At 43.8% G+C, this 25,050-nt stretch overlaps 1 protein-coding gene across 2 annotated transcripts in view; it reads right to left on the bottom strand.

Annotated features, from left to right (window-relative positions):
- The window catches only part of LOC102294623 (extensin), a 44,025-nt gene extending 22,506 nt beyond the window's left edge, over positions 1-21,519 (bottom strand). The window contains exons 1-3 of one of the 2 annotated variants that reach the window (XM_014332103.2): positions 20,781-21,519; positions 10,280-14,066; positions 6,557-6,628 (exon numbers count right to left, since the gene is read on the bottom strand). In XM_014332103.2, the coding sequence (XP_014187589.1) occupies positions 6,557-6,628; positions 10,280-13,239 (3,032 nt within the window). In that variant the 5' untranslated portion in view covers positions 13,240-14,066; positions 20,781-21,519. Of the gene's footprint in view, positions 1-6,556; positions 6,632-10,279; positions 14,067-20,780 lie in introns of both variants that reach the window. The other variant, XM_005917298.3, reaches the window with a different exon arrangement.
- Positions 21,520-25,050: the final 3,531 nt, after the last annotated feature.

A 25,050-nucleotide genomic window follows, 5' to 3' on the forward strand; every position in this document is an offset into this window, starting at 1 on the left:
GTGCAAGTGAAATCTGAAATATCAACTAGTGCCCAGGGGTGACAAGCAAATTGCTAGATAAGTGGATGGACCTTAATTACATCTGCCTGCTGTTTGGTGATGAATAAGCAGGTGTTCATTGGGTCGTAGAGCTTTTTTTCTGAATAAAAAAGGGGGGTGAGCTGCAGTTGTTGACAATGCTTTGACATCACACCAGAATGTTAAAAAATTGTGGACCATAAAATAAAATAAACAGTAAAAAAGAAAAAACAAGCAGAAACCTGCCACTAGACTTTACAGTTTTTTACATTTAGGACCGTAGGCATGTTAGCATCAGCAGAGGAAGCTCAGTCTCAGTGGAGGGTTCTTTACACCGTCTTTGAGGTCACAAATCACAGCACTAGTACTACATTGCTCCCGAAACTGTCACTGCTGCCGCACAGATGATGTCACGGGACTGGAGGAACCCCTCAAAATAAGGACCATTCACTTAAATGATTGCAGACTTGGCCCTGCAATGTAGAAGCAAATCAGATTAATGGTGGAACAGATGGAGTTTGCTTGATTTGTGAGACTGACGCTGTATGTGACAGTCAAGTCTGGACGACGTCTGCTCACTCTCTTTTACACAAACACACTCAGGTCCCTCTGTCACTAAATTATACTTTGTATGGTTTATGTTTCATAAAAGTAGGTTTTGTGTTTCATCTTCCTCCCCGCTTTGCTCCATTGCTTCTTCAAGTACAGATGCACTCTTTTCCTCCTCCTCCTCCTCTTTCTTCCTCTCTGTATTTTCCCCCCCTGAGAATTCATTTTCTATTCTATTCAGTCAGGTCTTCTCACTCCCTGTTATGATAATGGAAGAGAATCGTCAATGTTTAATGAAAGCCTTGAGGCTACATACAGGTTCAGACATATCCTTGTGTACGTGAACATAAGAAGTTCATCTATAATTAGTTCACACATCACTGTGTTTCAAGGGGAGCTCTGTTAAATATGTGCACATCGGGGTGCAGACTTTTTTGGGACGAGTGTCTACTGATTTGCAAACTGCATGTATAGGGCAATTGTTGATTTGCCTCAGTAAACTGTGCATAGAAACATGTTGGGGTCATGGTTCATTTATCTATTGAAGGGAATCCACTGCTGTAAGTAGCAATTGTTCCCACTAAACACCTCTCTGATGTTCCTCTCATCCTTCTTTCCTGCTGCTGCTATACCCAATCCAGAGTTGCCAGTTTGCACCACTTCACCTCATCCCCATTTAGGTGTGAAATGTATTTATATTCAAGGCGGGGAGAACGGAGAAGTGGGGGCAGAGCAGAGGAAGTGACACAAGCAATCTGTGGGAAAAGGCGCCTCTTTCTGATGCCTGTAAACTAGCATATTCGTCTGGATAAAAGCAGGACAATGAGAAGCTGTCTTGTAGCTATGGGCCACAGTTAGGAACATGTGGAGAATATTTGAATTGGACTGCTATGCCCTTCTGGGCCAGATGAGAAGGTGATTCAAAGGTGGTGGAAAGAAACGTGAGACCGAGCTGTGAAGTGGCACTCTGGCGATAGGGAAGGAGACAGAAGCATATTACAGAGGCCAAGAGTAGTATGAATGAGGGCTCTATGCAACACAGCCCACAACTCTTAACACTCACTTGAGTTCCTGAAAAGACACTATGAATTTTCTTACTAGGTTCTTCACTTTAGTGTGCTTCTCTTTATTCCCTTGTTCAGCCTTTCACAGCTTGACAGAATCACAAAAAAGCCACATGCTGTTTAAAAAAAAACAAAAAAAACAAACAATCAATTTGTTCTCTCAATCAATTAATTCTGTCTGAAACTCAGCTTGCATTGTGCTGCATGTTTAATCATGCAAGGCATGCAGAGCTGCTCCATCACAGAAATCCACTGGACAAGCGTCTCTGGCAATCATCCTCCACCCATATCGAGCCAACAGAGAGATGACTCCAAGTCTCCCCCGGCACTATTATTACTTTTTAAAATCTTTTAAAGCCGTTGTGATGAATTCTTGATGTGGATTAATATTTCACTGCACACAAGAGTTAGACATTTGCGCAGGGGAAAAAGTAAAAGAAGGGATGGGACACTTGCCAAATTTTTTTTTAAAAAAAGGAGAAATTGAGATGCATCGAGAGTCATCCGCAATTCATCTCCCACGCCCAGTCTCCAGACTCTCTTATTCTCAGCCGACTCTCTCTGGGGTCTATCACAATCGAGGGACAGCGTGCGAATATCTGTCGTGCAATGTTGTGCCAGTGGAGCTGTGCGTCAGGAAGCGCTGATTCACGGTCGGTGTGTGGTGGGATTGGGGAGCGAAGAACTCTTACTGTAGGCACTGTCACAAAATGTTCATCTCAAATCATCCCGATGGATCAGTCTACAGCCCGATTCTTATGAGACACGCAAAAGAAATCCTCTGTCGCCACCGTGCCTGGGCATGCATATGCATATCACTGATGTGAACAGGCACTCATTGACAATTGTTTAAAGAGTCTGACTAGGCTGTAAATGAGAGCAATGGAGAGAAAACAATATGAGCGTGGAACAAGGCCACACACAAGATTGGCAACAAACACGAGTGATATCTCCGTGGATAAAAGTCAGCGAAAAAGGAAAACAAGAAAGGCAGAAATGCTTCCTCAGCACTCCTTTTTTCCTTCAATTATCTGCTGTTCACTGAAGGCGACGAAGGTTTTGTTTTAAAGAAAGGAAAAAAAGAGCAAACTTTAGTAGACTCATAGTTCAGATGAAAACATATCGTCCACGGAGTCATTAATCCGTCTCAGAGTCGCGGCCCATCAAGCTCCTCCAGCGAAACGCGTGATCGAGCAATAGACAGAGCAGTTGCAGAGATAAAGCAGCAGAGTACAGATCTGATTAGGCTGCTGTCTCCGTACACTCCACGGGGATTAAGCACAACAGCTCCTTGTTAGACCTCCCTACTTCATTTCATACAGCACATTCGCCATTAGCAAAAAGAATAACAGGGAGAGAAGGGGGTGGGGATCACAAACGCATTCACTAATTAACACTCCTGCATGGCCACACAATCGAATTCACATTTTAATATGCAGTTAATGTGCCAGTGGTGCTGGATAAATAGCATCAGATACATCATGCATTATTCGTCCTGTAAAATGAGATCTTAAAAAAAAGGCAGAACAAATGAAGTGTTTGTTTATGAACCGTGTTTGGGTACAAAATGCTCAGAATGTTGCTCTTTGTAGCCACTAGAATCTACATTTGCATGCTTAAAGTGTCATTAGCATTTTTATATAAGCTCTGCCGATGTCCTGAGAAACTAGAGAACAAAGCCCTGTGCGCAAACACACAAAGGCATGCTTAAATACACATGTATCATAACAACTTTGTGCTTAACATATTCATGATGTTGTTAGGTGTTTATGTTTTTTTAAAGAGATGCTTATCATATCCAGCTTGGTGCCTGCATTAAAGTGAGGGTTAGATTTTGTCCTTTTTTTCCTCCAAGGTTTACAATCCCACTCTTACACATATCATTACGTAACATAACTTTTCCCTAGACAATAAGTTGGATGTTTTTTTCTTTTCTTTGTTATTTCTGATTGATTATGCCTCAAACTGCCCTTTGGTAACCAGTAATTAAATTTAAAAATGTCATTGTCCTGGTCACAAAAGCAAAGTCTGAAAAGAATAATATGGATTTTCTCGACCTTTGAGGCAATCAGGAGAAAAAACACTTACTACACAGGATCAAAAGCGTAGTGTAATTGCTGTGTTTGAAAACTGCAGACTCTCTACTAGAATGTATCGTTGCATTAACTCTTTCCACCTGCAAGCTGTAAGCCAAACACTGATGATTATTGTTAATTGGATTTCAGGATCACTCAGGACAAATACTGAACTGAACTGTGTCTTTCAACTCAATTTTGCTCAGCAACACCAGCTATAAGATTTAACTCAAAATCTTTCCTTAAAATTGAAATGGAAGAAAAATCAGATTAAATGTGGATGAAATCTAACACAAAAACATACTATGGTTTCAGCTTGTGTCCATACCAGAAACAGCTGTGTGGCACAGCCAAAAAAAGCAAAACAAAAAAAAAACAGCACTTTGAGTGCAGTGAATCAAAAATGCAGAAAATTCCTCTTTTCTGCCGCTACCCTGCCAGTGCTGGCACCAGCTCTGCCTCTGTGCCTTTTAATAATCTGGTCGCATTTTAGCAGGTTTGAAACCTGAACATTACACTGCATTATGCAGTGGAGGCTGGGGGTCATTACTGGAGGAAGAAAATCATCGGGAGAAAAATCTGCATTTGTGTAGTTTCTTGCCTTAGACCCTCACAGAGCCACTGAGGTCAGTAGTTTGAACTTTGGACCCAAACGACCAAACCATCCATCCATCGCAAACAACCTCTGCTGGCTCCTTTTCGATGTGGCAAGCATGCAGCCACTTTTATCAAAGGCTAAGCACCAGCACCACATGCCTGAGGAACATGTACGAGCTGCCGGCCAACAAACCAAAACAATGGTTTGATTGTAGCGGTATTGACCTGCGAGCTTATCGCGACCCTTTTTATACAAGTACTTATCTGATCCGTGAAAATAAATACTCTTTATTTCGCTTTGAAATGAATCTCGGTCACATCACTCGGCTAAAATTTGTTGCGGCTGACTTGTCAATGACAAATAGTCTTGCACAAAAATTCTGAAATGGAATTCATTTTTCTGAATAAACTCCCATCTCAGCTTTTCAACTAGATTGACAGAGTGCGGCGTGCTGAGCTGGGCTTTTCTTCGAAGACTAAGATTCCAAGAAGCTTCTTAATTGATGAAATCTGCCTTGTCAGATTTCAGGGCTTTTCCATCACTCACTTTTTCAGGCTATGCTTTATCTTCACCTTCTTCTGTACTGCTGCCAACTTCTCTTTTTCTAAACTCGGCTCTACTTGAGTCGCAGAGAAAAGAGAATTCCCCCCCCCCCTTTCAAAGCAGGAAAATCCTCTTGTCACACATGGAAAGAAGCATGTCGACTCGGCGGCAGATTGACTGATAAGTCCTCATCTGACCATAAAACCGAGGCTTGCGATGTCATCGGCAGGTCGCAGTAATAAGTCAAATATTTCAGAACTGCTACCCGAGAGAAAAAAAACTGCGAAGAACATCCCAGAGTGATAACTTTTGAATCTCTCTTCTTTTTTTTACTTTAACATTAGGAAGTGTCGCTGCTTCAGACATTCCTGAGGAGTAATGTGGCAATATTTCAAGATGAACCCCTATTTAGGTTCCAACTCAATCACTTTTCTTATAGGCCTCTTCTCCCTCTTTTCATCTTTCATTTTAAATCTCTCTTTTCTCTTAGATCTCTCTGTTTTTTATTTTCTTTTTTGCTTTCTTGTCCTCAACTGTCGCCCCCACTGTCTTTTCCATGTGTTTTGACAGAGGGGCTCTCCACACACAGTATAATTACTGAATACAATCAGATTAGGATAATAGTTTGATTGAATCATTTATGTGGTTTACAGTAACTAAGCTTCAGTTATAATGCCATTTGCTTGATAATGGAGTTAAGGTCGAGGATACGTCGCAGCTACAGGAAACACCTTATTAATAAAATAATAAGCAAAATAATAAATAACAAACTAGCGAGTGGGCACGGAATCGAATCACTGGAAGTAATCAGTCTGAGGTGAATGCATGTCACTTTTCGCCGCTCCAGACCACAATTAAAAAGACTGATGATGAATTTTGTCTCCTTAATTGAGTTATTCGTTCGCAGATTTATGAAATAATTTCTTAGCCCCCATCCGAGGTGTTTAAATGAAAGTTTTAATAATCAGAGTACTGCTTTAATCCTGCCATAATCAAATTACATCTACGCATGCAAGCACTCTTGTCACCCCTCCTATTCTATCATGGGTTTCATTTCCCCTCTTGTCTCCTCTCTGAAGGACCCCCTCCCCTCCCCCACAGTTTTTGACATGTACAAGCAAGAGACACGGATTTCAATTTTGTCACAATCCCCACTTTTCTGTTCTTTTTTCACCCTCTCACAAAGTGTGAAATCCTGTTTCTTAATTGACTGATTTTAATTCAAATCTCAGAGCAGAATGATTCTGGAGTCACTCTATGTGTGTGTGAGTGCCTGTGTGTGTCTAAAAGAGAGATGACGAGAGTTGAAAAATGAGAGGAGCAAAAAGGGGAGAGGGAGGGGGGGGAAAAGTGGTTTGAACACAGGTGCATGACTTAAGTCTGTGTTTCTTGTTTAGCCTATTAATTTAGAGGAGGAGCAGGAGAATGATTGCGATTAATGCAGCTCTTATAAATGCGTTCAGTGATCAAAACTGGCAGCGGTGTTTATGCAACGAGTGGCCATACTCAGAGTGCTTCATATCCGTCCGTGCTGTCACACAGAGCAGAATGGCAATCCTACCAAGCCATAAAACTGAACTTCTGATGTGACTCAAAGTGACAGCGTGATGCACATAACTGTGCACCGACACAAGCTCTGTGCTCTCGGTGCTCACGTGTGATGCAAGCAATAAACAGTCAGATTTCCAAATGCGTATACATCCACGTACCTGTAGATGATGCACGCGCAGTCCCTGCAGGTCCCACAGTTCTCGATGTCCTGTCCGGTTCTGTAGGAATGTCTTCTGTTGAGAAGCGCAGAGATGACATATCAGGGGAACAAAATAAAAGAGGAATGGTTTTGTGTTTGTGTGAGCCCACAAAGACATATTGAGGTTATCATTTTTCCCTCGCTGAATCGAATTTTTGGCACACGAAGTCCTGAATATAAACCAATCTCCTCCCTGAAATCACCCCTGATCATTTTTTAATGAACGATACCCCTTCCAACGGGCTCGGTCGGTTACGTAAACCATGAGTCACTATATCACTCCAGGCATAAAATAATGCTTATGAGGTAGAAGTCAAGTCTGCGTGCACAAGGCCGGGGACTGAATTTAAATACTGGAACATGCAAGATGTGTCACTTTATGAGACAGTAGGCTGTTCAGTCACATGTTCAGATGTCTTCAAAGGGCTGGCATTAGTGTTAACACTGTGATTTGGATTACGCTGCTCAGACATCAGTCAAGTCTTTCCATGGATTCACAGACACGCATCCCTTCCTGTGTATCCATGATTTTTCTTTCGCGTCCCCCCCGCAAACATGTACTATTTTGGAATGATAAGGCAGAAGAAATTACTAAGCTGCTTACAATGTAGGAAGCAGATTAATTAAAGACTTGATGAGAATGGCTTTACACTAAAGAGGCATGGAGCATCTGAAACCACTTGATGACAATCTCTCCCGCCTGCCGCATACATGCATGAGGAACAAGGCTTCGCGAAATAGGTGCGCCCAAACTCCCATAAGCCTCCCCGTGGTCTGACATGAGATCAGTTCCTCAGCATATTGAGAACTGACACTTGCCTGACTGACATGAGACGTCGTAAAAATAACTACAGATGCTCCCCTGCTTTCTGCTGTGCTCAATCTGGTGTTGCGTTTTCCTCTTTCTGTCGCTCAACCTGCCGTTTTAGCTTTTGCCTTTTTCACTCTGACCAAATTTATATTGTGTTCTGTCCACAGAGCTTTGTATTGACACTGTGTGCAGTAGGGGGATTGGCTATAAATAGAGGAGCTTCATCACAGCAAGGCTTAGGCGCAACAACCATCTATCTGTAATATTCAGAGCACACGATGCTGGAAAGTTATTACTGCTGGGCTGTGGATATTCCCTTTTTGGTGAAGAATAATCTGTCTACAACAACCCACTTGTCTGCTCCGTTCCATGAGAGAAGAGACAGTCTATTAGTGCAAAGCGCTGTTATGTCTGGCTTTGATATCTATCCATCTATCCATCTTTCTAAATTTAATAAAGGCTGAGCGATTGACTGTTAAAAATTAACAGATGGCTTCTCACACTGTGCTTGGAACTGTGCTGCAAGGCTCTGGTAGCCTTGGGTTTACAGTTCCATTAGCCCAAGGGTTGCAGTCATTTCACATTTACAGCTTCAGTTGTGGGATAGCTCCTCTTTTAGCCCAGGGCTTTCACACTACTTTTAAAACCAAACAAGCCCTTTTGAGGCTCTTGATTTAACCCCAGGCAGCAGCACCTTTCACACTACTGGTAACACTACCTTTGGAAACCACCTTGGGCACGTGGTGCCAAAGAACAATGGTGTGATCCGGGGCCATCTTCACTAGTGTGTGAAATTTCTAGAATTAAATTCCAGACTGTGTGATTTTTTTTAAAAGGCCAACAGCCTTTTTTAATAGCAAGCTCAGGAAATGAGCTCTACTTGCGGAACAGTCCAGCAAACTATTAAAATGTGCTGACCCTGCTGTCATGTAAGATCTGCGCATGTATGTGTATTGCATATTTTTAGAGTTTGGGCTCAACAAGCTTCGGTTGTTCCCATTTGCTTTGGCTCAATTCTTCAATAACAGTCCAAACTGTCACACACAATATCTGAAAACCTTCAGCTTTAAATGTATGCACATCAAAGAGAGTATTTCTCTTTGTTATCGTCTGTTATTTAGCATTTGCTAATATCTTTTAGGACATTTAAGCAAATAACTAACAACCTTGGCATGTCTTTGTAATTAAAAGCAGACTTTTTTGTGTTTGGTGGTGGTCAGAGGGCCCGGTGGCGCCAGTGTTCGGCAGCCTCGCCTCTGTCAGTTCGCCCCAGGGTGGCTGTGGCTACAATGTAACTTGCCATCACCAGTGTGTGAATGTGTGTGTGAATGGGTGGATGACTGAATGTGTAAAGCGCTTTGGGGTCCTTAGGGACTAGTAAAGCGCTATTATAAATACAGGCCATTTACCATTTTTTTAAAAATAGTTTTGCACTTTATTATGTATGTCATTAAATGCAGAATAGTCCACCAGAAAACCAAAATCTGGTGATCCAGGTGTATGTACATATTTTATAGAGCTTGAGAGCAACAGAGTTACAACAGTTTGTTAACACTGAAGAGCCAACTCATTTTATAGGGCACGCAGCCTGCCATGAATGTAAGAAGATCCAGGAGAGTGCAGAGGACGGATGCGGCATTCAATGGTTCTTTCTCTTTTACACTGAAAGCGAACACATTAGGTGTGAGGTGGCTGAGAATCTGTGGCCAACAGAGTAACAGGATGTCCAGTGATTCCAGCACTGTTTATTGATGTAGAATAGAAAACTGTGTCTTGTTTCCACGCTATGTGCTTAAAGCGATGACAATCTATGTGGTGGTGGTGGTGGTGGGGGGGGGGGTCTTTGCAATTATGTTTACATTTTACGGTCTGTTTACTGCAATTTACTATGTTGTATGATAATTGCAGGAAATTTTTATTCATCACATTACATGCTAATGTATGTGTACTTTTGCTCTACAAAGTATGCAATAAACACTGCATGATAAATCATCTGAATTCACTTTGATACACAACAGCACTCAGTTATCATCAGGAAAATAAGCCGAGTGAAATATAGTCAATAGAAACACTGTCAATAGAAACATGTAGAACAAAACTTTTTAGGGAAATTAGAAGATGAGGAAATCACTTGTAGAGTTATTTCGACCAAATACTGAAACATTCTGATGACTCTGGTTTACACAGTGTCAAATGAGCTTGTCATTTTTTGGCAGGAGTAACTTATTCATTGAGACAAAAGCCTATTCTGAAAGGTTCGGGTCAAGTTACAGTCTTTTGCAGGCTAACTACGGTGTTTTTTCTATGTTTGAGAGAAACTGTAAAATGTCAATTATCAGTTGTTATTGTGGCAAAAAAAATACAGCCAGTAGATCATCAACAAATAGGCTTAGTAGTACATTATTGCTTTATAAATCAGATGAACCCAGGTGCATATGAGACTTGTGCTTTCTCTTTGTTTTCTATTACTGTTGATATGAAGTTTATTGTTGACTGGTTGTTTGGTTATGTTATAGTAATCCCCAAAGTCACCAAAGTCTCAAGTGAAGCACTTAAAGATCATAGTTTTAATTTAAACAGACTTGTTCATAATAATCACAATTTAGAAGTCTCAGTTTTCTGTCTTACCAGGGTGAAACGTACACTGGAGAGTTTATGTGTTATTCATGTGGCTTACATAAAAGTCACTTTCTGTCAACCAGTGATCAGAAAGAATGATACTGCACCTCCTGGCTTACTAGTGGGTACAGCAGGGTGCGCGTGATCTGTGGGTGACAACTGATAACAGTCATTTAATTGTCTAATAACATTCAAAGCAGGTTCACTTTTTCATTATGTAAATTGTCTCACTGAAATTAAATATAGCCTCACCCATCTCTCTCAGCTTCCTTCTTCTCAAGGTCTTGAATGACATCCAGCAGGACCTTAATGGTGTTCTGGCTGGTCTCCAGGACCCCCTCCAGGCTGTGAAGTTGAGTCTGCAAGCTACGAATATCATGCAGGGGGCCATTGGGACTCAAGAGCTTTTCTGTCACCCTGGATGGGTCCAATTTACACCTGGCCCCAGACACCAACCCTCCCAGAATTTCCTGGACCTGTCTCAGAGTATCAGCCTGGGTGGCAGTCAGGGGCCCAGCTGTAGGCCGCCCCCCAGAAGCAGAGCAGCCCCTGGATCCAGAGCATCCCTGCTGATTTGGAGGGAGAGCGTGTTGGCTGTTGGGGGTGTTCGGCCTGACGTTGGCTCCTGAGCAGAGCATTTTGTGTAGCGCCCCAAGCTGAGCCTGGGCTGAGCTAAGACAGCTGGGCTTAAAACAGGCCTTGGCAGGAGAGGAGGAGGAGGAGGAGGACTGCTTCTCTCCCTTCATCACAGCAACTGGCGGAGTTTGAGCTCTGTGCTTCAGAGAGCTGGCTCTCTCACAGAGCTTTGGTGAGTCTTTTATATCCTCCTTTTTTTCCTTCTCTCTATCTTTATCTTTGTTGCTGACCTTGCTGTCTGCCCTGAGCATGGGTGTTCGGACTGCAGGACCTGGCGGATCATTTCCCTTTTTTCGTGGTGTGTATGGTGGAGGCGGTGGAGGAGGAGGTGGAAGTCGAATGCCCCTCTTATCCTGAGCATTGTACGGGGTCTGAGAAGGGGGGGTGTACGGTGGTGCAGCACGAAATGTGGAAGAGTACAGAGGAATGGCTTTAGTTGGTGTTGCACATTGTTGAACATTTGCAAGAGTGGACACATAGGTTTTCACAAGCGGAGGCGGAGAAGTGCAAGATTTCAGTTTTGGGACGGGGGAGGAATAAGGGGTTATGCCTGTGCAAGCAGAAGAGGTATTTTGCAAAGTTTGACATGGGATGTTGCAATGAGAGACAGTTTGAATAACTGTGGCATAAGAAGGTGCAGTTGGGTTCAAGTGAGGTGCATGGGGACCAACTGCATGTGTAGTTGTGTAATATGATATGGATGTGCAAGATATGGCAGTTTGAGTAACAAATGTACAGGGAGTTACATTTGATGAAGGTGTAGCATTTGATGCTGCTGATGGTGGTTGATGTATTACATTTGGGGCAGGGGTTGGCTGTTTGGTGGGATCAGCAGGAGTTACAATGGGTGTTATAGTTGGGGTAGAGGCGGAGCGGGTTAACTGAGGGGATGACACCACGTTTGACATAAGGGGGGTGCAGTTTTGGGTGGGGCATGGCGATGCAGCTGAAGAAGCACTGGAGCAGACTGCGGCTGTGCTGGGTGTTGTTGGTGGGGACACAACAGTGTAATAGGGGACCAGGAGTTGGGTAACAGTAGGTACAGAAGTGGCGCAAGGAATGGAAAGTGCTTTGGGAGGAGGTGGGGCTGTGGAAGCTAACTTGGCTGGAGAAGTACAAGGTAGCTTTGTGCAGTGCTCAGGAGTTTGTATTGGTGCACTTGTAGGTGGGGGAGATGTACAATAAGGCACAGTAGTTGTTTGGGTAGTAGGAGGGTCTGGAGTCACTGTTGGGGATATAGGCTTGCACAGAATTTGCACTGAGCTGGGTGATGGTATTAAAGGTGGGGAAGGAAACGGGCTTTTAGTTTGTGTCTGTGTAGTGGAAAGTTTACGATCAGGAGAAGAGTGACTGGGAGAGCTTGTTTGTATTTGAGCGGTACACTGTTGAGCATTCAGAGGTAGGGTTGGATTGGTACTGGTGGTCTGAATTTGGGTTGTGCGTTGTTCCTCACTTGAAGGTGGAGAATGGTGATTTTCAGTTTGACTCTGGGTGGTGCTGTACCTTGAACTTAAAGGAGGGGGTGGGCTCTCAGTCTGAACTTGAGTGGTACAGAGTTTGGTATTTGAAGGGGGTGGGGATGGACTGGGACTTTCAGTCTGTGTGGGAGTGGTGCAGTAGTGCACTTCCTTTCCAGGATCACTCGTTGTCCTATTTAGACGCTTTCTCCTCCTGATCGCTGAGGGAGTACTGCTTCCCTGTCGTTTGGGGACATCTCGGCAGGATACAGAGGAACAGTGGTATGGCTCAGCATTTTGAAGGACTAAAGGGGGGCAGCTGTGCCTTGAGGGTTTTACAGCAGACTTAATTTCTGTCCTTGATACTTTAGACCTTCGTTCCACCACAGTTCGCTCCCCTGGGCCAGGAGGGCCGTTCTGATCTTTGGACGCAGGTAACAACACATGGTTGTGAGTAAGGAACTCGTCTTGAGAGTCATGTTCGTCATCCCCATCCACCCCAACTGAGTCCCCAAGGCTGTGGCTACGAGTGTGGGAGGAAGGGAGAGACTGGGGCTTTTTCAGGCATGGGGAGGTCTGAATGGCTGTGCTGGTGCTTGTACTGGGCCTGCGTGTCATTGGCAAGGTTAGGGAGTTAGCCTGCGGTGGTGCCCAGGTTCGACGTGTAGGACCAGGTGTCAATGGATGAGGAGGCGCTCGAGCTAAAAAGGCAGCCACCACCTCTATAGTGCTCGCCATGTCACCACGCACAGCCCCAACCACAGAGGTTTGGCCAGGTAGATCCTTGGTCTGTGGCCTGTCCCTGTCAGTCCATGGCAGGGGGGACCTGCTGCTGTGTTTGCGAAGAGGATGTGGACTGTCACAGTCTTTGACAGGCTTCTGATGGCTATTGTTTTCCCCTGTTCCACTATTGCCACTGCTGCTGCTACCATCCTCCAGGTCTTTGAAGCGGACCTGGTGGGTGCGGTTGCGGCGCCGCTTGAGGCGACTTTCGATATCGGGGGAGTCTCGATTGAGAAGCACAGAGCGCACGGTCATTGTCCCAGGTAACTTGTCTGCCAAGCTGCTCTTGCCATTGGTCTGGCCTGTGAGCAAGTGGTCAGGCTCTTTGCTCACCATTTCTCCAGCCTCTCTCGCTCCCACAACATCCACACACTGTGAAGGCAGGTTGCTGTTGTGGAGAATCTCTTGTGTTAGTGTGTCAACAAGGAAAGCAATCGCTCCATCACTATATATTCAGTGTAACAGTGAGAGATCTATACGATTGACTGACTACGTTTCGCTTTCATCCCAGAAAATACTGTAGATGTAGCAGTCTCTATACAGTATTGCATTTAGTTGCTCAGCTCATCTGTACACCAAGGACTTCCTTTGCAAATAAGATTGTCCTCAAGAAAAGATGGATTACCATTTTCCCAATTCAAGGTATAGTATAGATATCTGTGAGAAAACTTGTCTTAAACTTCCCTTTAAAATCTTATATAAAAATAAATATATGCAGCATCAAATATTCTTTAAAATGTCCATGCTGTTTCATGTCTTCTGAAGTTGTACATGTATTTTTTTGCCTCTTATTCACATTTCTCTTTAACGTTCCAGCAAGAAGAACTCTTGCAGAGGCCAGGGAGGTTACCTGCAGATAAGTGGAGAGGAAGGGAATGCAGCCTATCCTTTGTCTGTCCATCACATTGGCTGGTCTACTTGGCAGCCTGTCCTTCTCCACCTGCTTTGTCCCCTGGGCCCTCAGGAGATTGGATGGCCAAAGTACGGGATTGGCTTGACTGCGTTCCCATAATGATCTGGTCTTTTTAAACTTTTTTTTTGGTCTCTTCTGCTTCCTTTTTTAAATTTTTTTTTATCACTTTCTTTTTCTCTCTCTGCTTCTTTCTTTTCTCAGCTCTTCTCTCCGTGACTCATTCTCTCATGGTCGACGGCAGCATGAGTTCCTAAAGAGAGGAGAAAGATAAAGAGAGAGACGAATAAGAGACTGTAATTGTTTCCATATTATTGTGCTTCAGTTTCCATCGAAACACAATGTGCTCGTTCCTCCGGATAATGAAGAAGATGTAAGATAGGCAGCTATTTTGAAATGCATGAGAGCGGGGGTCAACACAGAATGGGAAAAGGAGACATGAATTCAGAAAAAGTGCTGAAAGGATGGAGGTTGGAAAAGAGAGAGAAAAAAAGGCTCGGTGTATCATCAGCAGTGGAGAAATGTAAACTGAAAACAAGTGAAAAGAGATTGTAATTAAGGCCTATTCACACTGGCCAAGGGGGGTGTATAATGTTTCATTCCTTTTTTACGCTCTTTCCTCTCAGTATTGTTAAAAGTAGCCGTGTTTTAGTGACAGCAATAATTTTTGCATTGAGTATCACTTCTGCTCATGGGCACACAGTACGACTGTTGTCGTATTCCTTGGATTTCTCTTTTTCCTCCATGTTTTACAGTCTGTTGCCCTGTTATCAGTTCTTGATGATCTGCCATGGTGACATCCTCTCTGATTCATCTGGTCATTTTGTGACAGTCTGTCCACCATGCTGCAGTTAGTAGTATGTTCTCGTCACCCCGATTCCGTGCTCTGTTTTTGACGATCTATGGCCTTGATACATGCAGTATATATCACTTCATTTCCTGTCTGCGAAACAGGCAGCCGGGCGTGATGCTGTCATTTGCCTTACACGATCTATGGATCTGTTCCTCGTTATCTCCCCGTGATAGCCTCTGACACTGACAGGCTTGGGCTAATTCTGTTGTGCGAGTGTGACTGGCTGTTACTCTGTTCCCCTCACCCCACCCACCCTCCCATCTTCTGTGGGAGGGGTAATTAGTGACTCCTTCACAGCTCCCAGGTTATTTAGGGAGAGAGATACCCGAGGGGCTGCCACTTTTATTTACATCCACTGTTTTCCTCGCTTTCCTCTCTTTTCTTTCCACTGAAGAGGAGGATCTTTGGCACAACTGCCCCCACCCTCCTCCCTCCCTCCCGTCAACCTCTTTAAAAACATGGTTATTTGGATTAATCATGATTAAAGTCACAGCAGATAGAGCCTTGAGGGGAAATATCAACCATGCACACTGTGATATATTAATGGATTTAGAAACAAACCGCGGGATTCCTTCTCATTTTACTTTCTTATCGCCGCCATGTATACAGATGAGCCGCTTAACTATGAATCACCCAGAAAAAACAAATGACTCCGAGTTGAGGTACACATTTTTTCAGATGCGGGCGTGGGTGACGGTGCACTACGGAGGCTCAAGAACACAAGCTACGGTTCATCTATAGCATAGAAACTTCTGTTCATTTGACCTTGATGGTGATTTCTCCTTTCCTCACTTCTCCCTGGATAAATTAGTGGTTCCACCCTTCCTCTGTTTTTCATTAATATCCAATTTCACTCCGGTCGATGGTCTACCCATTTCTTGTACGAAGCAGCCTTTCAACCTTCACCCTGACAGATTTCCCTCTACGTATCATAGGGCCATTACCCTTACTCATTCTGGACGTGTCACCCTGAGCACACCTTCCTTTCATCTTTCTCCCATCTGGCCGTTCTCCTTTTTTTACCCACTCTCAGCTCTATCTTTCTATCTTTATTTCCCAATCTACCGAATGCTTTGCAGCAATCTCTTCTGCTGCCTCTTTTTGTCTAGTGCTTTCCACAGTTCATCCCCCTCACTCTGCAAACTACCCTCGGATCAAAATTTACGCTGACAGTTTAATGAATCCCCCTCTTAATGCTGCATGGGCTTACCGCTAGGGCTGAGGGCAGCTCTTTTGCACATGTGACATTTCCATGTTGAGCTTTATTGGCAGACAAGAGATAAATCACCAGGGAAGAGGTGGAAGGTGTGCAGTGGCATAATCCTTGCAAGGGTCGTAACTCTTAGCAGTTATTGTTTAGGATGTACCATAGTCTCTTTGCGAAGGTTTTGCTCCTATTCTCTTTCCTGTGTGTGTGTGTGTGTGTGTGTGTGTGTGTGTGTGTGTGTGTGTGTGTGTGTGTGTATCATGAAAATGCGAAGGTCACATCTGATCATCCCGTGCTAAGCTGTTGTGACTCTTAGAAACGCATCTGAACATTCAAAATAGAAGAAGTCAAGACTGGTTCCACAGATATAATAACATTCTGATGATTTCAAGGATACCGAGAACTGTATCCATGCCAGTAGCACACTTTTGGGTCCAACTATGCAGAGGGGATGGGAGGTGTCATGGATTGGATTGTTATGTAAAGACATGTCAGATCAGATTGTCTAGGCACGCTTAAAATTTGTCAGAGAGGACTGCGATGAAGAGGAGGCAGAAAGAGGAAGAGGAAGGAGAGGAGGTAGACATGCTGGGATATATTTAGAGATGCTATGAGACACATAGCAAAGCAAGAGGAGTAGGAATCGGAATAAGTAGGAGGGAGGAAGAGGCGGAGGGAGACAGACAGGCAGAGGGGGGCAAAAGCAGGAGGATGCAACCCCTGGCAGCAGAGGAAATGTCATGGTTAGGGTTCAGTGAAGTGGTAAATCAGGAGCATCAGCGTGTCAGGGCATTTAAGGGAGAAGTGGAGAGGAACTAAGAAAAGCTATATGATCAGCTATCGGTCCTGTAAGCACACGGAGGTTAAGAGTTATACCTGTTCTTTGTCACAGAAATTTACACCACGGTCGGCTCAGAGAAGAGATGCAAAATGCATAAGCCGTTTTGGTGTTTGTGTTCTTGTCCAAAGAGATTTCCAATTCAAGAGCAGCTCCTTGGGAGTTGCCTGCAGATGACTACTTTGTTAGGTAAGCACTGAGTGTAGTACAGCTCAGCAATCTCGCAAACAAAGAGATGTTCAGTTTTATCTAATACAAGAAAACCAGCAAGTGCATTTAAAAATGCAAATAAAAGGCTTGTGCATGCATGCGCAAATCAACAGCCTAGAATTATATATAGGTTTAACATATTATTATTATTAGAAGCAAGGAAGTATGTGAAGTAAAGCAAGTAAAAGTATTGCCCTCGGTGCTGGTACTTAAATTAGAAAACGGTACTACTGCTGTAGCTGCCTCTCACCGCTGAAAGTCTTGAGCCAGATTATGCTTAACAGCAAATTAAATTAAACAAACACAAATTAAATTATGATTCTTAATTCATTAGATACCCAACGCAACACGGCGAACGCAGCCATTGTCATTCATGTCAGACACTTGTGTAATAGTGTCTAAATGTAAATGCTGGTTTGTTTGATTATGACTATATAGGCTACTGGCATTCCAATTTGACCAGCTTCAATCTTGGCAAGCTGTTTTTCAGCAAGCTCTAGCTGCAAAGGAAGTTTTATATAATCAAGCAGTATAAAATAAAGCTATTGCCCAAGTGGTAACCACTGTGGCTGAGAATGAAAGAAGTTTAGCCTCTGGATGTTAACCGCCATGCATTAAAAAGATGGTCTTGTGCAGTTTACTGGTGCTGATGGCTGCATGTGTCTCTTGTTTAACGAATCTCTAACGAAACTCTATCATAAAATTACATTATTTCTAATGACCTGTAGGGGGAGACTCCTCCGGCTGCAACTTGATTTATGAACTCAGCAGGCACTTTCCTAAGTAGTTTACAGTTTAAATGACTAGTGGAAAAGCTTTCTTAATATAGTAAGGTGCTCATTTGATAAACTACAGTGAAATGTAAAGTTTAATGAGAAAGCAGACCCTGTTATATCATCTATTTATATGATCACTACTATATAAGCTAATGGTGCTTTTGGCTTGCTGGTCTGATTGACCTCTTATTCACGACATCTAATCCCAAAACCTGGACGGCCATGGTTAAAATGTCAAATTTAAAGTTTCAGAATGTTAGTACGAAAACCTGGTAGCTAGCATTTCAGTCCAACAAACACACCCTTCTTTTTCCTCCAGTTTATTCTAATTGTGAGCATTCGTTACTGTACTGAAGAAGGCTTAAACTAAGCAACTCCACCAATAAGGTTTTGTGCTTGGCTTGGTTTGTTTTTCAGAATGATCAGTCTAAAGAAAGTCATGGACAGATTTGCACAAACAATTATTTATCTCTGGGCAAAAAGTTCCCACTATATCGTCACAAAAAATATTAGACTGATGGAAGAGAAAATGGGTAATGCTGTCTTGATCTTCGAGACAATACTTAAAACTAGTCTAGATGGAGCTAGCCTAGATGGAGCTAGCCTTTTGGATGCAGAGACTGGAAATTTTCCACTTCATCAGGAGTATGCAGTCTTTGATTGTTCTTGTTGCAAAGTGTTTAATGAAAGTCACAAATCAGATGAAACGTACTGTAGTTATTTTCATATAGGTTTCTATACAATCTCACTGCTTGTTTGTAACCAGAGGAGTCTCCCCCTGCTGGTCATTATAACAAATTAAAGCCACTTTTTGCATTGCCTCTGCTTTTCAGACCCGAAGGCCAAGCTGTGCTTACTACATGCTTCTGCTGTTCCCAAGCGACAAGAAAACAACCATTATTGACCTCACAGTGTTTGGCATAACCATGAGATTCTGGACTGGTAATACCGTTAGCCCCCCCATCACCACCACACACACATACACACACGTCTTAATTTGGAAAAGCAGGTTTGTTTTGAAGCAGTAAGTCTTTGAATTTGTGTCAGAAATGGAACATTTTTGAGTTTCAGTGCAGAACACTATTTAATAACAGATCTGTACCACAGTGATTTAAAGTGCTTTATTGCGATGCTCTGCACAGCTCAGGTGGCAAATACTTTCGCTTCTCCGGCCGCCTTCATGACTTTAAAAAGTCATTCAAACATGCATGATATGTTATCTCGCGAAGTTTCTCACCAGCTTCTTACTAAAGAGGACACTCTACTTGTTCCAGCTTTCTTCAAGGATGGCTGGATTACCTCTATCTTTCCGAGCATGAGTGCCAGAAATGATTTGTTCCATCTGTCCTCTTTTAACCAAAATCCTCTGCCTAATATGAAATCCCTATATGTAGGCCAGTGGATGGTGATAAGCATACTTAGCCAACTGTGAGCAAATTTGAGAATGTTTGGGTGTCTGTGAAAGAAAGCCAGAGTAAACATCGTTCTTCCTTGTGCTCATTCTGCAAGCCCAATTGTCTTGCTTCGCTGGCTGCTTCAGTTTGTTTCTTCTACTGTTCACGTCTCCTCGCCACTCTGTGCCACAGATTTCCAAGGTTCCCAAGGTCTCTGTGTGAATTCAGCAACACCTCGTAACTCGTGGTCAGACGGACATGTCCAGTGCACAGCAGCACGTTACACGTATGCAGCACAGTTCACTCCCCTGGGGGGGTTACTCTCTGCCAGGCTGCAACGTTGCTGTCCAAACTAATGTCCCAAGAGTACATCATAGTGTGTTACCTATGAAGCCAGCATGCTGTCAGTCCAGTGGAAACACCTGGCCCGCAGATAGGCATATTCTCCAAGTGCATAAATGAAATTAAGAATAAAAGAAAAGGACACGTTAACTTCTCCTGGGCAAAGACAGAAAATGAAGTGACGCAGATAGATGACAGATTCTTTTTTTTAAAAGCAATGTGCTAAAAGAAAAAAAAGTGCTAGACGGAAGAGCCGAGAGACAGCAATATCTGACCTCTTTAAAGATGAGAGATGAGATGAAAGGGAGCGATACAGTGGTGCAGCGCAGAAGGAGGGAGAGAACAAGGGGGAAAGACTTGCGCGACAACAGTCGGGATTAACAGCACAGCGTTTCTTCACACAGGAAAAAGCGGGCGCACGAATCTGCACCTGCGCGTGGCGCGTGCACGTTTGTGTGCACGTGGAGGTGTGTGTGTGTGCGCGCACCCGCGCGAAAGAGTACGTGTACGGCTGGGATTGTTTCATGCGCGCCAGTGACAAGATTGCTTCAGTGACGGATGCAAACACATGTGCAAACTATGAGAAACAATTACTCTCACATGTGTGAGAAGATTACTGAAGCATGTTAATATGATTGAAATTGAAATGCTCATGTTGCCAGAGCAGCACACACACGCGCGTGCGCATAAATAAACACACACACACACACACACACAGATCCATACAAATGGAATTCCCCCATTCAGAGCCTCCTCCTTAAACTTTCTGTGCATAGCTCCAAACACTCACACACTCACACATGCACACACACACACAATCCTGCTCATGACATATGTGCAATGAAAGCACGCTGCTGGAATCTGCAACGCCACACCACCGACAAACCAATCTGAGCTCCTCACTCTGTAAAGCTTCTCATAAAGCTGCCCAGTATCAGTAAATGACTCCCACACCTGCAGTAAAGCAAAAATCCAGAAATCACTAGATTTCTCACACACACTCACACACACAAATCAGCAGGGGCACACCCCCACTGCTGGAATCTGTGCACACGCACACACACACCTGCCGAGTATGTAAACAAAATGTATGCGGGCACGTGTGTGCACGCATGCGAGGACCATTCAGCGGGCTGTTGGGAGCCAAAACAAAACAATAAGTCAAATATGTCCTCGCTGCCAACGTCCACTGCACGCAATCAACACAGACACTTGTACGCTGCTTTTTAAATCTCGCCTCTTCTCTGATTTGCCTAACTCTCCATCTCTATGGTGATGCTGCGAGAAGGCTGCTGATGAGATTGCTGTACTATCTTCCATCAGGACACAGAACTGAGTCACACATACCTCATCTCTCTCTCTCTCTTCCTGTTTTCCTTCTGTGTTGTCTTCCCACAAGTGCTCGCTCCCTCTTCCCAAGCTATTCCTTCACGTCGCTTCCTCCCATTCTTCCATCCCTCTGGCATTCATGTTTGCTTCTTTTTTTTTTTTTAATTCCCACCTCTCTGTCACTGCTGCTCAGTGAGCTTCGCACCGTTCCCCTTCCTCTGTGCAGAGTCCATCTGCTCCTCTCTTGTCTCCCTTTCCTCTCCAGCTCACCTCTTTCTCTCTCTCTCTCTCTCCTCCTCCTCCTCTCTGGTTGTGTCTTCCTCTATTTCACCCTCCTCTTTTCTCGTAGATTCATGCCTTTCACGTGGGAACCCTTTTATCCATCCCTCACAGCTTTCAGCTCCGCTGTGCCTACCTAGTTGTCTGAGCGTTTGTTCTGTGTGTGGAAGTGAAAGGACAGGAGGGGGAGTAAGAAGGCAAGAGTGAGCAAACAGGCAGTTATCGTCTCAGATGCTCCGCTCAGTTCTCCCCGTCCTGCTCCTTTTTTGCTCTCTCGCCTTTTCTCTCTGCATCTCTTCATCATGACCTCCTCTCCATGTCGCCATGCAAGCCCCCTGTCTCCTTGTAAGCAAAAGGAGGGAGGGGAGCAAAGAGAGGCTGGGGGAGAAGGAGTGTGGGATGGAGAGTAGGAGGTAGGGGGAGGTGGAGCTAGTGAGTTGGTCTAATTAAAAAGCAGAGTATGTACGGCTGCAGAGAGCGAAGAGGGAGACAGTGAGAGGAGGAGAGGGGAGGAGAGAGGGAAGGAAAGTGATCTAGGGGGCGGATCTAAGGGACATGGAGGAAAGAAGCAAAAGAAGCAGTCAGTGGGGGGTAGAAATGAAGAGCATGGGGTTGTTTAAGGGGGCGGTGGTACGTAGAGGCTAGTAGTGCGAGGTGGAGGAAAGGAACGATCTGACAGGACACCAAGGTCAGCTGGAGAGGAACGCAGAAAGGTCATTCATGGAGAGGGGGAGGAAGGAGGGGGAGAGAAGCAGGGAGAAGGCGATAGAAACAGACAGGTAGAATTATTCTACAGATATCTCCCATATGAGCGGGGGCAGCAGAGCAGGGGGGAACCGTGACCAGCAGGATAATAGAGACACATGGACAATGGCCCTCAAAGGCAGAGGAAGCTCCGTAGTCAATGAAGGTTAAACTGCTCCCATGGTTTCAGGCCTCTGGTTTAACATGCATAAGTGCCGTGCATGCAAATTAAAAAGGAAAAAACACCGACCTGTATTACATCAATCGCAGATTTTTTCTTTTCACCTCATTTTCTTTCCTGTCTAAAGTTCCAAGCTCACTTTTTGTTTTTCGGTGGGGCGAGGGGGTGCTGACCAACTGATGTACATCGAAACTATCATCGCTATACTGGCTGTTATTACCTGAGGCTAGGCAGCAGAAACCACTGTACTCTGCAGAGATAGAGAGATAAAGTCTACACCTAAATGCCTTCAGGGCTGAGACACCTCATCCCATTTTATCAGCTCTGATCACTTATCTTGTCCCATCTCCTCCGTCTCGATCAGACTTACATTAACATCCCAGCAAATCTTGTTGGGGTTTTTTTTTTCCTAATGTCTAAGATGTTCTGTTTTTTGTTTTTCTAGAACTGTATGGATTTAAAGTGCAATCACATGCATAAAGTGCATAATGACTCCCAGTGATTTTAGAGCAAGTGGAGCTGAATGGAGAGGCACTCCTCTGCAACATACATACAGAACAGGATATAATATACTATAATGCATGGGTACATGTGAATACTAAGGCTTGCAGCTACATGCACTACTACAGATACTGCATTTAACTTCCTGGCAGACAGACTAATATATAAAAAATATATATTTTTGCTTTCCCTGGAAATTGCCACTCAACATCTGCATCCCAGTACTTAAGCAGAGTGACACAGTGTTTGAAAGGATCACCCAGGGTCGCACGCTGGATTGAGAGCTTCAATTTGCACGACCGAAGCCACTTTGACGCCTTCTAGAGTTAAAAGAGCTCGTAATGTTAGAATCAATGTCTTCGGCTGTCAGCGTGGTGGAACGGCAGATGGAGCAGCGGAGGATGATGACAGGAGGACAGACTCAGTGAGGCATCTAAACAGACAGAGCAGGCTGCTGATTAAAGCGAGGACCTTGAGTTTACGGACAACAAAGAGCTTCTGCTGGCGGAGCTTCAGGTGGTGTTTAGCGTACTGTCCATTAAATTTTGATGACGTTTGAGGCTCTCTACAGTCTCATACGCTTCACTGTGGATTATGAGTTGCGTGAGGGTCAAGCCATTTTTAGGAGATCTTAAAAGCAGCTCTTTATAGCTTCAGAGACTTTCAGATATGGAGGCCGTGCGCACACTGCTTTATGAAGAGCCACATTTTTTTGGTGCTAGTCCACAACTTCAAATTCCACTGTGGTGATCCTTTGACTTTTTCCATCTAGTGCTAATATGAAGCAGAATTTCACTTTATTCAAATACTTTGGTTTGTGACCAAGCACAGCCGCACAAAGCTACAAGTTTATATTCTGCACAGAGCTGTCATTTTAAACCCTTTGCTTGGCTTTCTCTGGCTTTGTGCTGCCCACGGTTACCATGCACTTGGGTGAGACGGGGGATTGTAATTATTATTTAAACTAATCCAACGGCGGCCTGCTTGCACTCAGTCAGATCTTGTTTTCAGAGAGCACCTACAGAGCCACCAAAGGAACACCACTAGTTTCCCGTGGCACTCATTAATCAGCCTTTGTGTGTCTGCAGACAAAAAAAAAGACTTTTAAGCAGATCCTATAATGTACACTCAGATCAAGTCATCAATCACAGCCTAATACAAGGTTTGAGGCAAGGGGGCATGTCTAATGGTGATATCTAACTGTAGCCATTACCTGAAAAGCTTTTATTATTTTTGCTATCTTCTTTTCAAACATGATGGATGAACGAGGTGGCGAGTCATTTGCCGGACCTGAGTACAGCTGGCATCTCCCTCTTTGATCTGCGCCGTGCCCAGGACAGTGTCAGATATCTTTAGTTGCTTTGATGGATGAGGAGAACTTTTCCCGCTTTGTTTCTGGGCTGAATAATGACTTTCCGTGTCTGTCCCCTCGTCTCGAAACAAGGCTGGAGGTCAGAAGAGAAAATGCTGCTTGGCAACATAATAGATGGGTGAGAAGATGGACTGTGAAAATCGAGAGGTTTCTGGCTACTGCTGTTGCCCTAACAAAACATTGCATCATCCCTAATGCTGGGGCCTCACGTCCACCCTCAAATAATAAGTCTTGGAAAGTGATTTACAAAACAGTTTAGAGGCTCTAAACCAGTTTTACTTGGATCAATGAAATGCTGCGCAGCATGTGGTGGATCTAGCTTTAATAGAGGTAAATAAAATTGCCTCGGGACGTGCTGCTTTTTAAGGCCTCTTTCCACCAGGTGGGGATGTTGTTCATAAAGTGTTGGGCAGTGTTGCGTCACAATACACTTTTCCAAATGATTCAGGAAAGAAAAGCAAATCTATTTCACCAAAATGCTCTTTTAACTCATTGGACACTCAAGGGCTTTATGTTTGCTAAATTAGAAACTACTAGCAACTATCAGAATAAACGTGATGATCATGATTATTTTTTCCTTTTCTTGCACGACTGTGCGCATCCTCCTGTGATGAATGAAATCCAGCAGAGCCTCTGTACCGCCAAGCGTCTTAAAGAAATGTCGCAGAAACAGATGAATCACTGGCCACGGGGTTTATTTGATGCAGAGCAGAAAACAGAAAAATCTGACACACGTTCCTGATTTAATTCATTCAAACTTTTTCCCCCTTCCCCTCTTTCCCTTATGTTCCAGGTACATGTAGCTGATAAAGTGATGATGCAGCAACCATGAACGCCCTGATCTGCTTTGGTCCGTTTCATTTGATGTTTTTAAGGAGCACATCAAAGACGACTCTCCAGGATGTTCAGCTTGCCAAAGATTAAAAAGGGAGGACGTTAGAAGTGTTTTTTTTAGAGTTGAGCAATGACCTTATCTTAGAGACCTATGAAGCTGTGATTTTATCATAGAAAAAAAAATGCAAAATTATAACAGATGTGCCAGTATTTGAAAATATTTTAGTTTGGTTATAGATAATATCAAACAGCAGACATTTTGCATGAGCCTCCTTAGGCTGAAATGTGAAAGCTGTAACACAAATCAAAGATACATATTTTAAAAGTGTGTGCGTGTGCCATTACTTTCATGTACTCTATCATTAGTTAGAAACAAA

The sequence above is a fragment of the Haplochromis burtoni genome, unplaced genomic scaffold (assembly GCF_018398535.1).
Source record: "Haplochromis burtoni strain Fernald_Lab_line unplaced genomic scaffold, NCSU_Asbu1 Contig_23, whole genome shotgun sequence".
Taxonomy (NCBI): domain Eukaryota; kingdom Metazoa; phylum Chordata; class Actinopteri; order Cichliformes; family Cichlidae; genus Haplochromis; species Haplochromis burtoni.